Genomic DNA, 15,573 nt, shown 5'->3' with positions numbered 1-15,573 from the left:
AAATTGAGGGGTGGTGGGCAGGAGTGGAGCAGCCCAGTTTGCCTTGATTGGCTTTTCCTGGCTCCTCCCAGTCTCCTGGGTCACCAGTAAAGGAGGACACTGGGCCTGTGTAGGAAGCCCTGTTTTCCGTGGCACCAGCAGACCCTTGCTGTCTGTCACTTTCCCCTGAAATTTTATTCTGTCTCTCCTCTCTCTTTCCCCTTCTCAGTACCCTGAAGCAGAGCTAGAGGTGTTTAGGGGATGATCAGCACATTCCAGCTCATATGTGCACAGAGCAGCCATTGTACAAGTTTCCTTCCCGGAGTGTCCCTAGGGTTGTGTTCTGTCCCCTGTGGAATGGGTTCCATCACTAAGAACACGAGGCTCTAGCAACTCACAGTTGGTCTTTGGATGGGTCTAGGGCTCTCACAAGCCCCCCTGGGGCAGCAGTTGCATGGCCTTGACCAGGACTGAGGAGCTGGGGGGCAGCAGGGGGCGCTCAACTCCAGGGGACACTGAATAAGCTAGAGTGGGTTCCACTTGAGGAGGACTGCTATCCTACCTGTTAGGTACTGGGGCTGGACATGTCCCCAAGCATGCTGGTCTCTGGACCTCTGTGGCCCCACACACTTGCCAGGACCTCAAATCCTCAGCCACAAACAAGTGCTGGGACTGCCAGCCTACCTGTCTCATTCCAGAGCCTCTGGTCAACTTGGAACCAAGACTGTGGGGAGACCTGGCAGGGCGCCCCCATGTAGCCGGCAAGCCCCCTCCGTGGAGCCTGTTTGTCTATATCCTGCGGCTGCTGGAGACACAGAGACCAGGGAGCAAGAAGAGGAGTGGAATGTGCTCTTTTCCAACACCACCTGAAACCCCACTTCCCTGAGGTCCCCAGAGAACAGGACACTGTAAAATGTACTCCAAGCCCACAAGTCCAGTGTGCCACCCTCTGTCCTCTGCTGCTGCCAGCGCTCCATGCGGGGACACTGCCCCGCCTTTGTGCGCCTCTGCGCTCATCTCTCTCCCTGCCTTTTCTCTCTGTCGCTGCCCCTTTCCCTGACTCTTGTGTCCCTCCTCCCACCTCTGACGTCCCCTCTCAGCCCCGCCGTGGGGAGCGGACCCTCGGAGGCGTACCCGACGTGTACCAGCCTCGCCAGTGTCTCAGGTCTGCGCGGTCGGGGACAACGAGCCAGAGCACCTGGGGCGGGGCCGCCACACCCTTCGGGCGACTGAGGACAGCCTCGCGGCTCCTGCGGGAAGCGCCGGGCACGGCTTCCCCGGGGTCCCCCACGCGCGCCAGCGTCCGCACCCGCACCTTCCCCTCTGCGGCCCCCTTCATTATGCGCCGCCTCTAATGGGCGTTTGTCAGCGCGAATTTCCCGCAAGTTGTTTTCGCGGACATCAGTCACCGGCGGTCCCATTGTGCAGGGGGATTGATGGGGGGCGGGAGGGGGTGACAGGGCCCGGGGCGGCCGCCTCGAGGCCTCGGTCTATAATTTTCCGAGGCATAATTGGTCTGGGGGCGGGAGCGGGGGAGGGGCGGCGAGGGACCTTTCAGAGCCGCAGGGCGCGGGGGCGCGGGGCGCGCGGCCGACCGGAGCCGCGGCTCGACGGCGCTGCGCTGGGGCCGAGGTGCGCGGGCGGCTCCCGGCCTGAGCCCCGCGCCCGCGCCCGCGCCCGCGCCCCGCCGGGGACCACGTCGGCCTTTTGTTGCAGAATGTCCTTTCTTTCAGCGCTTTGCGTAGCAACGGAAATTTCACCGCTCCCGGGTGAAAATTAAAGCCTCTCTCCCTCCTCTGTCTGTCGCATCTCTCTCTCTCTCTCTCTCTCTCTCTCTCTCTCTCTCTCCTCTCACGCCTCTCTCTGTCTCATCTCTCTCTGTCTCATCTCTCTGTCTCCTCTCATTTTCTCTCTCTCTCCCTCCCATCTCTGCATCTCCTCACTCTCCTCTCTGTCTCATCTCTCTCTCTCTTCTCTCTCTCTCTCTCTGACTTCTCTCACGCCTCTCTCTGTCTCATCTCTCTCTGTCTCCTCTCACTTTCTCCCTCTCCCATCTCTGCGTCTTCTCTCCTCTCACTCTCTTCTTCTCTGTCTCATCTCTCTTTCTCTTCTCTCTCTCTCTCTCTCTCTCGCTCTCTCTCTCTCTCTCTCTCTCTCTCTCTCCCCTCTCCCCCTCCCTCACTCCCTCCCTCTCCCTCCCTCTCTCTCCTCTCTTTCTCATTCTCTCTCTCCTCTCCTCCCTCCTTTTCCTTCCTCTCTCTGGAGCGGGAGCCGGTGCCCAGCCCTCTCCGCGGCGGTGCGCCGCGCCTTCCATGGGCACCGCGCTGGCCCGCAGCCGCCGCCGCGTGGCGGGCGCGATGCCAGGATGGGCCTGATTTGGCTCCTGCTGCTCAGCCTGCTGGAGCCCGGCTGGCCCGCTGCGGACCCCAGGGCGCGGCTGCGGCGCGATGCGGGCGGCCGAGGCGGCGTCTACGAGCACCTCGGCGGGGCGCCCCGGCGCCGCAAGCTCTACTGTGCCACCAAGTACCACCTCCAGCTTCACCCGAGCGGCCGCGTCAACGGCAGCTTGGAGAACAGCGCCTACAGTGAGTGTCCCGCGCCGCGCGGCTCCGCGGGGGAAAGCGGGTCCGGGCCCGGCAGAAGGGACGGCGCGCAGAGGGTGCCAGAGGGCGACCGCCGGGATCCGCTCGTCTTGTCGCCACGTCCGGGATACGAGGGCGCGCTGGGGTCGGAGGAGAGCTGGGCGTGGGGGGCCTCGATCCGAAGAGGGCGCCACAGCCGCAGCCCGCGAGCGCTGGCACGGTCTGCCCCCGCCTGGCCCGCTCCTCCGAAGGGGCGCGCAGTAGGCGACCCCGACTGACTGCGTTTGGCAGTTCTGACAAGTTTAAGTCCTTTGAATTTGTCGGAGAAAAGGGGCTGGGCAAGGCATTTATCATCCTCTTTCTTATTTTGACGACTTCTCCACCTCCTGCCGACCCCGGGGCACCGCTGTCCCCTCTGCCCTCCCGGCTCTCGGCCTCCCAGGTGGCTGCCCATACTCGGAGGACAGTCCCCTTGGCAGAGCTAGGTTCCCCAGACGTGGCTGCCACAGACTTTTTCCCTTGACTGGAATCTGAACCCCTCCACCTCTGCCTTGCCCCCCACCCCAAAGAGCGGGACAGGATGGGATGGGTGGGTGCCCCAAAAGGGTAGCCCCCACCCTGTGGCCGGTAGTAGCAGGGGTGTGCAGGTCAGGAGCACCTAGAGGCGTCCTCTCATTCTGGGGGATGTAGACATACTTGCTGCCCCAGTCCAGGATCTGGCACTGGACTGCACACACCGCAGGAGCCCAGTGGGGTCCAGGGTTTGGCTCTTGTGTCTCCTACGCCAAGTCCTCCTTTACAGAGGGCATGGGGGGAAAGGAGCTGAGCTCCAGGCAAAAGGACAGCTCCAGGGATGTGGGAGTGTGGCCGGGACCACGGGAGGTCCTCCATTACGCCTGGAAGCGCTGGGTTTTGCAGCACAGGAAGCGTGAGGCAGGTTCAAGGCAGCCGTGGGAAACCACAGCTTCCTCAGAAAAGCCGCAGTCCTGTGAGGGCGAGTTTGGGGGACGCCTCTGCAGCGCACAGTGGAGACCAGTTGTCTTTACAAGACTTCTCTCTAGAGACACTCCACCTCCCTTCTGTCCACTTCCAGGCTTCCCTGGGGGTCCTAGAACATCCAGACTTCCTGGTGCTACTGGGGGAGGTCCCCAAGGTGTGTGTGGGGGGGTGCACTTTCACCGAGGCCTCTGTCAGTCATCCAGACTGGTGCTTTGGCTCCTGCCAGCCTGTGTACCCCAACTCTAAAGACCGGGAGGCTGCAACCCCCGGCTCTGGGGCAATGTCTTGGCTGATCCTGGTGATCTGGACCATGCTGGGGGTGACAGATGTAGGCTCCCAACAGGTGCCCCCTAGAGAGGATGTGGACAATAGACCCAGTCACCTGGGAAGCTGCTGTTGGGGGACAATGGTCCCACCCAGAAAATTTGTTGCAAACCCTCCTCCAGGACAAATAGCTTGAGGGTCCAGGAGGAACGGCTTTTGAGAACATTTAACTTTTGTGCAAACACTGAGGAGTGAGTACGTCCTGGCCAGATTCCTGCTGTGAGCTCGACATACTCAGATCCTGCCAGATGGATTTGGGGCAAATCAGCTTCCTGGTCTACCAGGAAACCAGAATACAGAGCAGTGCGGGGCTCAAATGAGCCTCAGTGCCCAGCAGAGGTGTCACACAGAAGTGTTAGGTGTATTGTCACCCTGCCAGATTTGCTCTGGGGAGCAGCTGATGTTTGCTTGCTTCTCCACCACGTCCAGTGTTTTCTCCCTCCCTGTACTTCCAGCTTCCCTCTGCCCCCCTACTTACTGGACTCAGTGCCCTCACGGTCCTGAGCCTCAGAGAGGTTAAGCCAGGCTGTGGTACGCCGCGCTCAGCTCTGAGGATCTGTGGAGGTGGGGGGAGTGACGAGCCTTCCCAATTCCTCCTAGGCATTCTGGAGATTACGGCCGTGGAGGTGGGCGTCGTGGCCATCAAGGGGCTCTTCTCTGGGCGGTACCTGGCCATGAACAAGAGGGGACGGCTCTATGCTTCGGTGAGTCCAGTCTCTTGGGGCTTGGGCACTAATGGACTAGCCATCTCCCTTGAACAGGGGACGGACGGTACGGGGGCCATGGGTGGTAGAATGCTTTGGTCAGAGGGTTGCAGGATCCAAGCTGCACCAGAGCCCTAGGCTCATAAGTCCATGGCCAGAGCTTTTAGAAGCAGGGGACAACCATAGCGTGAGTGACTTGAAACATGGCCCTCGGGTGGAGCTGGGCACATCCCGTGTTCTGCAGTGCCGTGGGGTTCCCTCAGACCTTGTCATCAACCACCATCGCCCTTCTCTGAAGGTAGCTGAGAGCTCCCTAAATTTCCGGGAAATAAACATATCCAAGTGAACTTGTGAGTAAAGCAAGGAGGGGTCATTTCAAAAACTCTTCTGTTGGGTGGGACAGAGCTCACCTCTTGGGCGTGAGAAAGGGGGAAACTGGGTAGTTGCCTGGATCTCCCCAGGGTGGAAAGGCAGGAGCTGTCCCAGACACAGTGGCCCTTAGCCCAAGCTTAGAACCCAGTCATCTATCTATCACCTGGGGTTCCGGGTGACCCAAAAGGATTCGGTGATCCGTGGGCATCGGCAGTGCTTGGGGAATACACAGGGTAGCATGTGTGACTAGGAAATGCTGCCTCCTGTTGGCTGCCACCTGTCCTCAGCTGATAAGTCCTTGGGCAAGAAGGGGTTTCCACCCTCATGTAACCCGGCATGGACTGGCTCCCTGCCGTTTATCACCTCTTCTGTTGCACTTTACCTGCTGCAGGGGAACATCCCAAATTTCTCTGCCCCCTCTAAGTCTAGAGAGCCCCTCTTTAAGCTGGTTATTTTGCCCTGGATTTTCAGCTGTTTTGCTGAAGGAAGTGCAAGAGTTGGGGTGAACCTACGTATTTTCCCATCTCCAGAAGCCACTTGCTAGAAGCTTATGTGGAAGCCCAAGGGGCTGGCTCTTCTGTAGGTCTTTCCAGTGCCTCTGCACTCCCATCGTGGTCAGGAGACTGTGCCCTTTGCCCGGGCTGGGTCAGACTTTCTCTTGAGGTAGGCTGGGGCTTTTCTCACCCCTGTTTCCTGGCCCCTGGTGTGAGTGAGGGGAGCTAACTTTGTATCCTGAAATTGACCACCTCAGTGAGGAGGGCTTTAGTGATGGTTCAGCTGTTGCTGATGACAAAGGAGACCTCCTGTCCCCACTGGGGACCTTGGTGGGAGAGAAGGGAGGGTCAACTCAGGAGGGCAAGCAAGGCCTCCACCATCTTTTCTGATCTGGGGGACCCCAGGAGGCCAGAGATCACCTAGGGCTTCTGTCCTAAGAGTAGATAGCCCTTGACTTTGGGGGATAAAGGGGTGAGGCACCCAGCCCCACTGGGGGACAATGGACTAGGGATGGCCAGGCAACCCAGCTGCATGGTGTAAAAATTTCCAGAACACTCAGCAGAGGTCTTACTGCCCTGTGGACAACCTGGGAGGTGAAGTAGCCACAGTGCCAGCTGCCTCTCCTTCAAGGTGCCGGCTTGCTGAGAGCTGCTCCTGCTGCCCTGTCCCCAGCCTCCTGGTGCCTTGTTGTCAGTTTGCTTCTCCCCTCTCACGGGCCAGCCTGCCCACTTCTGTGGGTCATTGACTTTTGTGCCCTGAGAACTCCAGGGCCAGGACTGGACTCCCTTCCGAGCTCCCCAGAAGACCTGAAGTCTCCAAGACCACCGGCGGAGCCCAGCACACCCCACCTAAATCAGTGGGCCCCCAACTCTCCCACCTCAACATGGCCCCAGCAGTTACTCCAGCCCAGGCCAGGTGGGAGCAATGGTGGACCCTCCCTCACTCTTAGCCCCACACTTAGTCCATCTCCAAGTCCCCGGGCTGTACTTCCTGAGTTGCTCCTAATTCACACATTGTATCTCCCTCTACCTTAGCCCAGAGGCCAGCACCACAGCACAGGCCTTGTCCCTTCCCACCTGGGTCATTGCAGAAGCTTTGATGCTGGCCTGCAGCCTCTCTGTCCTCCAGTCCATCCTCCCAGCCAGCCATCTACCCGTTCGCCTGCATTCATTCATCTGCCCAGCCATCCATCATCGATCCATTCATCCATCCATTGTATATCCATCAACTCCCAGCCATCCACTCACATACGTGCATCCATCCATCTACTCATTCACCTGTCCACCCATCCATCCATCCATGCACCCACATCATGCATGCTCCCATCAGCTCATCCATGTATCCACCCATCCATCCGTTCTCCATCCACTACCATCCATCCATCAACTCACACATCCTTCCGTCCATGCATACCCTTCCTTCCTTCTTGCCTTCCTTCTCTCCCTCTCTCCTCCTTTCCCTATCTCCTCCCTCCTTTCCTTCCTTCCCTCTTCTCTCCCTCCTTTCCTTCCTTCCTTCCTTCCTTCTTCCCTCCCTTCCTTCCTTCCTTCTCTCTTCCCTCCCTTCCTTCCTTCCCTCCCTCCTTCTTTCCTTCCTTCTCTTTTCCCTCCCTTCCTTCCTTCCATCTGGGCTTCCTTTCTCCTTACCTCCTTCCTTCCCTCCCTCCCTCCCTTCCCCTTTCCTTCTCTCCTCCCTCCCTTCCTTCTTCCCTCCTTCCTTCAGCTGGCATTCATTCCTTCATTCATCAGTGTCCTGGGCACTCACCATGCTAGGTTCCCGCTGAGAGATCTTCCTACAAAGTAAATCTGCTCGTGTCAGGTCCACAGGAGTCCCATGACACCGACAGACACAGAGCTCTATCCACAGAGGAGCAGCCCAGGTGACTCCCCCCACCCACATAGTTCTGTAACCCATGTCCCCACTCCTACCTGTAGCCATCTCTCCAGCTGCACTGCTCTTGCCTGGAACATGCCTCTTCTCAAAATACCCATCCCTCCCTACAACTCTCCAAGTGTCATCTTACGCAGGTGTCCCTGAGTCCCGTTCTTGCAGTAGAAGAGACTGTGGCTATGAAACAGATGGTGGGGGAGGGGTACAGCAGGGTCAGGACTGTCACGAGGGGAGCCCCAACCACAGGTGCCCTGGAGTCAGATCTGTCCCTGAGCTGACTCCATCCTCCTGCTCACTGTGGCTACCCAGGTGTCCCCTCAAGACGCAAGCGACTGCTTTGTACTTCCCACCCCAGAACTGCCTCCTCAGGAGACCTTACCCCTGCCCTCTGAGACTCAAAGCCTGTGTTCTTCAATCACTCCTCCCCCCAACAAGTGACCTGCAAAGAAACCCGTGTCTGCCTTCCCCAGCCCTGGGAGGGCACATGTCCTCTAGGACTGAGGAAAAAGGGGTCTGCTGAAGTTTGTCACTGTCCAGTCTACACAGCACAGGGTGGGGTCCATATGTCTACCTGACTCCACCCCATCCCCAGACAGCCCCATGCAGAAGTCAGGCAGAGGTCAGAATGGGGTCATATCCCTCCAGGATTTGGGACCCAACACCATCCCTGGACCTCAGTTTCCCTATCTATAAATTGTCAAGGTTGGTCTTGAGCAGTGACCTCCACACTGTGACCCAAGAGCCTGGGGCATCCAGACAGGGGCAGGAAAGCAGAGAGGGCTGGGGTGACAGCCCAGGCAGTCCCTTTGCCCCTGTCTCTCGGGACCTCCGTGTCACTGGAAATGGATTTGGGCTTAGAGTGGCTGGCTCCTGAGGTCATGCCAGGTCAGCTGCTGCCCACCTCGTGGACCTGGGTCCCACTGTGACATCCCCCTTTCTAAAAATAAGCATGTGTCTTTTGGGCCACTTCTGCTCAGGAGCTGAGCCTCCCTCCCTCCCACGAGGGTCTCCCACTCCTGCCCTGTGGCCAGTCCCTGGGGAAAGGAGAACCCTCCTGCCAGCCCAGGAAGCTGTTGGTGGTCCCCTGGGGGTGGTGGCCTCGGGCACTCCCACCCCCTTGGCTAGGACCACAGCTTCATGTGTTTGAAACTCCACAGAGGGAGACCCCACAAGGTAACTCTGGTGGCTGGACCTAGGGGATGCTGGTGAAGCTTTTGAAGTTTGTGCCTTTGGGGGGAGCAGGGACCCCTGTCATTCCCCTGTGGGCCCCAGACCTGGCACGGGCCCCTCTGGTGACAAAGTAGGTTTCCCACCGTATCCCTGGCTCATGTTAGCTTCTGGCCTCTGCACTCAGAAGAGGCAGCAAGCATGTCCCTCCCTCCTGCCAGGTTCAGGGTCCCGTGTGTGCGTGTAACCTCCCTTACCCTGTGGAGAGCCTGGGCCAGGTCAGTGACCCTCAGAATGCAAGGGACCCAAACTCAGCATTAATGGAGAAGCCAGGGTCATAAAACCCCAGCTATGTCCCCTTCTTCTCCTCTTTCCACTCTTCTTTCTCCTCCCCCTCCCTCTGCCTGTCTTCCTCCTCTTTCTCCTCTCTCCCTTCGTGTCCCCCTCTTCTTCTCTCTTCCCCCTTCTTCTCCCCTTTTGCCTCGTCTTTCTCTTTTTGAGACTGGGTCTCACTTTTTTGTCTAGGCTAGTCTTGAACTCCTGATCCTCACCCCCTTACAACCTCCCAAGTGCTGGGATTACAGGTGTGCACCACTGTGCCCAGCTCTTCTTTTTTCTCTTTTGCAATTTCTTCAAAAGAGATCTGGGCTGCCACTGCCCTTTTCTGTGCAAATGCACACAGTTCCTGGCTTCCATCCATGTAGCCACTGAGTGCCAGGAAAGCCCTGCCTCTACTCCACAGACAACCCCACTTGTCCCTGTGCTGGGACACAGAGGCTGGGGACCCAGAGGGGAGAGGCAAGGGGAGGCTGTATCTCCTATAAGAATCAGGGAACCTGCTGACTTGAGTCATGAAAGCCAAGTTCACCAAGCATGGGTAAGGGGTGCTGAGTGGAGAACACAGCCTTGGCAAGGGAGGGGAACACGGGAATCAGGCAGATGTGGACAGCTGGGCCCAGCAGCCTCAGAGGGGAGAGGGAGGCTTTGGGAAGGTGCGGTCCCTTCCATCCTGGCCCTGCCACCAGCATGGCCTCCCGTGGCCACTGACAATAGCCTCTCGCCCCCAGGAGCAATACAACGCCGAGTGTGAATTTGTGGAGCGGATCCATGAGCTGGGTTACAACACATACGCCTCCCGCCTGTACCGCACGGCGCCCGGCGGGCCGGGGACCCTGCGACAATCCAGCGCCGAGAGACTGTGGTACGTGTCCGTGAACGGCAAGGGCCGGCCACGCCGGGGCTTCAAGACCCGCCGCACACAGAAGTCCTCCCTCTTCCTGCCCCGGGTGCTGGATCCCAAGGACCACGAGATGGTGCGGCTGCTCCAGGACAGCCAGCCCCGGGCCCTGGGCAGAGGTGGCCAGCCCCGGTGGCGGCGGCAGAAGCAGAGTGGGGGACTAGCCGGGACTTGAGCGGCCACCTTCAGGACTCTTGCTACCGAGGTCACCGTGTGGCAGGCGTTCACGACAGACTCTTCCCTGTTCCTTGCCTCTGGACTGGCAGCTTTTGGGGGCCCAATGGAACCCCATCTCCCTTCCCCTGCCCTGACACCAGCTTGGAGAGGAGCCGAGGGGCCTGAGTGGGGCCTCCAGGGAGGGAGGGCGACTGAAACTAAGGTGCTGGTAGTCTGGGATGGGCCTCTGAACCTTAGGGAAGACTGACCCCCTGAGGTGCCAGCCCAGCTGCCTGCCCCGTTGGACACCCGGGGCTTTGTGTAACTGAAACATTAAAGTATTTTATTCTACTTTGCTGAGGACATCTCACAGCTCCAACGGGGACCTCCTCACACAGGTGACAGCAGACTGGATGACACCGGAACTGGCTAAAGATGCACTTTATGGTCCCTGGCCTCTGAATGTTACTAGGTTTTTGTGGCTGGGCCTGGTGATGGCACATGCCCTTGGAAGGCTGAGGCAGGAGGATGGAGAGTTCAAGACCAGCCCGGACTATGTTGTGAGGCCCTGTCTGAACAAACAAACAGCAAAAAACCCCAAATTATTGGGTTTTGAAACAAACATGGATGTATGGTTTGGGTGGAAAGAAGAGGCCAGTGCATGCATGTGTGTGCATGTGTGCAAACATTTGTGCGGGAAGGCTTGTGTGTTCCTAAAAAAGATGTGTGTGTGTGGTGTGTGCTCCCATGTCTGAGTGTGCATGTGTGTGCATGCATGAATTGTGTGAGTACGTGTGTGTATGTGTGTGTGTGTGTGTACATGTAGACAGACACAGGGAGGAAAACACATTTACTTTGCCCTAGGATTCCAAGACACTCCTCAGTCTGGAAGTTGCAAGTCTCTTGGGGACAGTGTCAGGCACACAGGCCCTCCCTTCCTTCGTCCTAGTGACCTGCCTCCAGGGCCCCGGACACTCCTGCCTGCCTCACAGAGAGAGGCTTAGAGAGCCAATGTGCTTTGCTGGGGGAGATGGTGATGGCTGAGCTCCATCCTGCCGGGGAGGTCACCTGGCCTGCCCAAGTGATAGAAAAAGGACACTTTGCAAGGCGGGCAGGTACTCAGATAAGGAGGGGCCTGGGTCCCCAGAGGATGGCCATCCCCTTTCAGCTGCCCCAGTCAGGGTGAGAGCCCAGCACAGCCAAACCCGGGAGAAGGTGGGCAGCACTGCAGGATGTGGTGTGATGAACTCCCCGTGGAGATCTGTGGAGCCCAAAGGTCACACGCTGCTCCTGCTCCCTCAGCCAGAGAGTCCGGACTGTCCGCTGAGGACATGACTTGTGGTCATGGGTAGCAGCCTGTGTTCCCCTATACACAGAAGGGGACAGATGTGGTTGGTTCTCCCAAAAAGCAAAGGGGCTGGACGAGAAGCCCCACACCTGTGCCTGCCCACCTGCTCTGCCAGGAGGCTGGGGCAGTGGCCCTGGAGCCGGTACCTGAGCTCCATGAGACAACGCTGGGAGAGGCCATCAGGAGGTCCCAGGAATCACCGGCTGGCATCCTTGCCTTCTCCAGCCAGGAGTGGAAAGAGGAGAAGGGAGAGAAGCCAAAGGGATGGAGCAGGGTCTCTGCCCATGACGAGTCTCAGGGAATTTGGATCACACCTGTAATCCTAGCTATGTGGGAGACTGAGGTTCGAGGCCAGCCCGGGCAGATAGTTCCCAAGACCTGATTCCCACAATAACCCAAGCAAAATGGACTGGAGGTGTGACTCAAGTAGGAGAGCACCTGCTTTGCAAATGCAAAGCCCTAGGTTCAAGCTCCAGTCCCACAAAAAAAAAAAAAAATATATATATATATATATTAAAACAGAAGTTTAAATTCCCACACACATTCCACATCAGTCAGTCCTGCATTTTCACCAGTTGTGTTTAAGTCCCTGTATGATCTGCTGAGTGTTTCCCTGCCCTCAACTTTGTGAAAATCTGCCTCCAAAAAGTAAATGGTACCCAAAAAGCAAGGTGACAGTGAGTGTGTTTAGTTTAAGTGATAAAGTGAAATTTGAGACTTGTCGAAAGGCGGCATGTCTTTAGAGAAGTTGGGCAGTGCTACGGGAAAGGTGGATCAAGCGTGCGCAGTACAGCACCGAGCTCTGCACAGGTTTCCTCCGTGGTGTGCTCCTTGGAACCACAGACTCATGGATACCCTCGTCTTTCCTTCCTTCCTTCCATCCATCCACCACCCACCGCCTCCCACCCATCCATCCATCAACCGCCTGCCTATCACCCACCATCCATCCCTTCTTCCTCCCATCCACCCCTCCCCAATCCATCCATCCATTTTCCTCCCATCCATCCATCCATCCATCCATCATTTCACCCATTCATCCTTCCAGCGAGTCATCCGTCACCTATCCACTCATCCATCCACTTATCCATCCATCCGTCCAGGCCCTCTTTGGTCAGGATGGACACAGGTGAGACCACCTGCCCTTGTCCACCAGAAGCCTGCAGTTTCATGAAGGACAGAGGCTGAGCTCTAAAAGTCTAGGTTGGGAGCAGAACCCCCAAGAAATTTAAGGAATGCTGGGGGCCCTGTTAGGACCACGAGGTTAGGGCCAGTCAGGCCCCTGCTCTCAGTGGCCACCCCCCCCCCCCCGACAATGCCCTCAGGCAGCTCCGAGGTGTGTGGAGTCCTGACTGAAGGGCCAGAGGCCAGGTGGGGCAGCTGGCGGAAGAAGAACTGGCTTCATGGGAGGTGTGCAGAATCTCGGCCTGGGAGTCAGGCTGGCCTGGCCAGCTCGGTGCCAGACTCGTGGGACTTGAGGCCAGGTCAGGGCTCTGCCCTCAACCAGCCTCGGTTTCCACCACCGTCAAACTGGACACCTGCTTCCCAAGGCTGCGGACACTTTAATGCTGCACTGATGCGGTCAGGAGCGGGGGCCGTGGGGCACATCCTCGTGGTTACCGTAGTGTGGCCTCGCAAGTCTGGCTCAGGAGAGCTGAGGTGACAGAGACTGGTAGCCACCTTCTGGTGCACTGACACAGGGCCACCTGTTCTGTGTGTCGTCCTCAGGGTCCTCTCATGACCGGGACGGATGCTGCTTGCTCCACCTGACTGTCCAGGAACCTGCCACCCACTGGACAGGAGTCCTGGCAGCCTGCTGCCTCCAGAACCTGTGCCCGTGTGAGCCTCGCCCTGGGCCCCAACGGGCCCCAGACACAGTCAGGGGGTGCTGCTGGCTGAGTAGGGGAAGGGGAAGGTGTTGTCGCCTGACTGTTTGTTTCTTAGGACTGGGTTCCTTTTTCTTCAGAGGTTGTTCCTCTCCTATCTCTTTCTTCTATGAGCCCTCAGGGTGCAAGAACAAGTCTATTTGAAAGTTCTTATCTCAGGAGGGCAGGACCAGCTCCATCAGGTCGCACGCCTAGTGTCTTTCGAGAGCTCGTGGGTCTAGCCCCTCCCTTGCCTCCACAGCCCTCGCTCACTCAACACTCCAGCCACGTGGTTCTGTCCTTGCCACAGGACCTTTGCACGATCTGCCTGCTAGAATAATCTTCCCTCTACCTCTCAATGGTTGGCCCTTCCCAATTTTCACTTCTGAGACTGTCACCTCCTCAAAGAGACTTTCTGTGACCACTCGAACCAAAGTTGGCCCCCTCTCATTTTTTTTCTCATTGTGCCTTGTTATTTTCCTCTGCAGAACCCAGCACAATCTGTAATTCCCTGCTAATTATACCATCATTACTGCCCCCACGGGTCACCCACCCAAGGGTGAGGCACCTGGGCTGCTCTTTTATCCCCAAGACCAGCTGTCTTTGGGTGAGGGCTGTTCCAGACACAGTTGCCCCCTGAAACTCTGGCCTGTTCCCCTCAGACAAAGAAACCAGGGGCTGTAGGGTCCATGATGTTCCTGACCTTTTGCTGAGGCTCAGAGAGGTTAAGCTATTTTGTTGAGGTCACACAGCCAGGGAGGGGAGTGCTGGAGCTGGCTATAAGGTCTCTGGACTCCACTGCTTTGTCCTAAGGCCCCACATAGCACCCAAGGAAGGGAGCGGGAAGAGGCAGGACACAACCAGTCCTGCCTTGTGTGTGACTCAGCAATGGCCCTCCCAGGTGTCCACTGAGGAGACATGTCCTCACAGACACCTGTCCACAGACATTTCCAGCACCATTATTCACAACAGTACCCCAAGCGTCCAAGAAGTACAGTAAAACGTCACCTGGCAGTGGAGCGGTGTGACAGACCCCCGCCTGACGGCTCCTTCTGCACAGTGTCCAGCCTGGCAGTGCAGAGACAGAGGTGGCTGGTGCTGCCAGGGCTTGGCAGAGGCAGGGACAGGGACAGAGGTGAGTGGGTGTGGGTTCCTTTGCAGTGGTGACATGTTCTGGAAGAGACAGTAGCCTTGGTCACCCAACACGAGGGACACAAATCCATGTCAAGCCACACACGGAAACAGGTCAGTTGTATGGCTTGAGTTACATCTGGCAGCCACATCTGCATGTCTTTCTATCAGAGCTGGACTGGCCAGGGCCTCCCATCCTTTGGGGACTGCTAGGTGACCAGGACCGGGGCTGGCTTTTCCAGGTCAGCTGTGCATGCAGTACCATGGCCTACCAGCAGGGGGCAGCAGGCTCGGTGCTGTGCTCCAGGTGTGGCTCTGGCTGTGACCAGCGCTGGTGTCCCTGACTGATGGGCAGCGGGGACTCTGGCAGTGACGGCCACAGGGGCTGTGAAGCCACCTGATCGGGCAGGAGGAGTCAAGATGGGTGATGCCCAGCCCACCCAACAGCCCAAGGTGACACATGGTGTCAGGCCCTTCCCAGAAATAGGGCCCAGCGGGGAGAGGCAGTGGGACGAGCCTGGGGAGGGCATGCAGTAGGCGCCCACTTTTGTCACTGGCGGTGGAGGGGAGGAGGACGGTAGCAGAACCCCTCCCCCTCCAAGCAAGCAGAGACTGGGTTTACCTGCAAACTGGCCTGAGGGGTGGGGAGGATGACATGGGTGCTTCCCCGCGGTGTCCCCGGGAGCGATCCCTACCCCAGTTCCACGCGACAGGTGGGGAGCCCAGTGTCAGAGAAGAAAAGTGACTTGTCCAGGGCCACACGGCTTCCAAGACTGGAAACCCACCCACGCGGCTATAAGTCACTGCTAGTCTGCAGCCGGGGGGACACAGTTTCAGGTTTAGGGTCCTTGATTTAAACCAGGGATTCAGCAGGGCTTGTAGACGGGTCATCACAGCACTCAGAGGCTGAGGCAGGAGGATGGCAGCGTGAGACCAGCCTGGGCTGCACAGCAAGACCCGGTTTCAAAAAACAAACAAAACCCCGTGGCTTTTAGAATGCAGCCAGGCCAGCGACCTGGCCAGGGAGAGACGCATCCATCGGCATTACCGAGCCCATCTGACTTGGGTGTGGAGCTTAGGAAGCCCTGGTTTTAAAGAATCCCATGGGCTGCTGACGTTTAATGGATTTGCACGGTAAGTGCCTTGCTAGGAGCCAGAGGCTTTTCACCCATCCGCCACTGAATTTTCCCAGCAGCTCTGAAAGACTGGCCACTATGGTCCCATTTGCAGGTGAGGAGACTGAGGCTCGGAGTACAGTTCTGAATCCCAAGGGATACAGTTCTGAGGTCCAAGGAAATGAGGCTGCCCCACACTCATCAAAGGACCC

The 15,573-nt window shown here is 57.9% G+C and overlaps 1 protein-coding gene across 1 annotated transcript; it reads left to right on the top strand.

Annotated features, from left to right (window-relative positions):
- Positions 1-2,344: 2,344 nt before the first annotated feature.
- Positions 2,345-9,924, top strand: Fgf3 (fibroblast growth factor 3). The gene is made up of 3 exons (XM_020179381.2): positions 2,345-2,564; positions 4,485-4,588; positions 9,580-9,924. The coding sequence occupies exons 1-3, from the start codon at positions 2,345-2,347 to the stop codon at positions 9,922-9,924; spliced, it is 669 nt and encodes a 222-aa protein (XP_020034970.1).
- Positions 9,925-15,573: the final 5,649 nt, after the last annotated feature.

This window comes from Castor canadensis, chromosome 1 (genome assembly GCF_047511655.1).
Source record: "Castor canadensis chromosome 1, mCasCan1.hap1v2, whole genome shotgun sequence".
NCBI classification, from domain to species: Eukaryota; Metazoa; Chordata; class Mammalia; order Rodentia; family Castoridae; genus Castor; species Castor canadensis.
Note: the sequence above shows the minus strand (reverse complement) of the source record. Positions and strands in the feature narration are given on the sequence as shown.

Coding starts and splice junctions, on each gene's coding strand:
- Fgf3 (XM_020179381.2), top strand. CDS start 2,345: ATGGGCCTGATTTGGCTCCTGCTGCTCAGCCTGCTGGAGCCCGGCTGG. Junction 2,565..4,484: donor CTTGGAGAACAGCGCCTACA/GTGAGTGTCCCG, acceptor AATTCCTCCTAG/GCATTCTGGAGATTACGGCC. Junction 4,589..9,579: donor GGGGACGGCTCTATGCTTCG/GTGAGTCCAGTC, acceptor TCTCGCCCCCAG/GAGCAATACAACGCCGAGTG.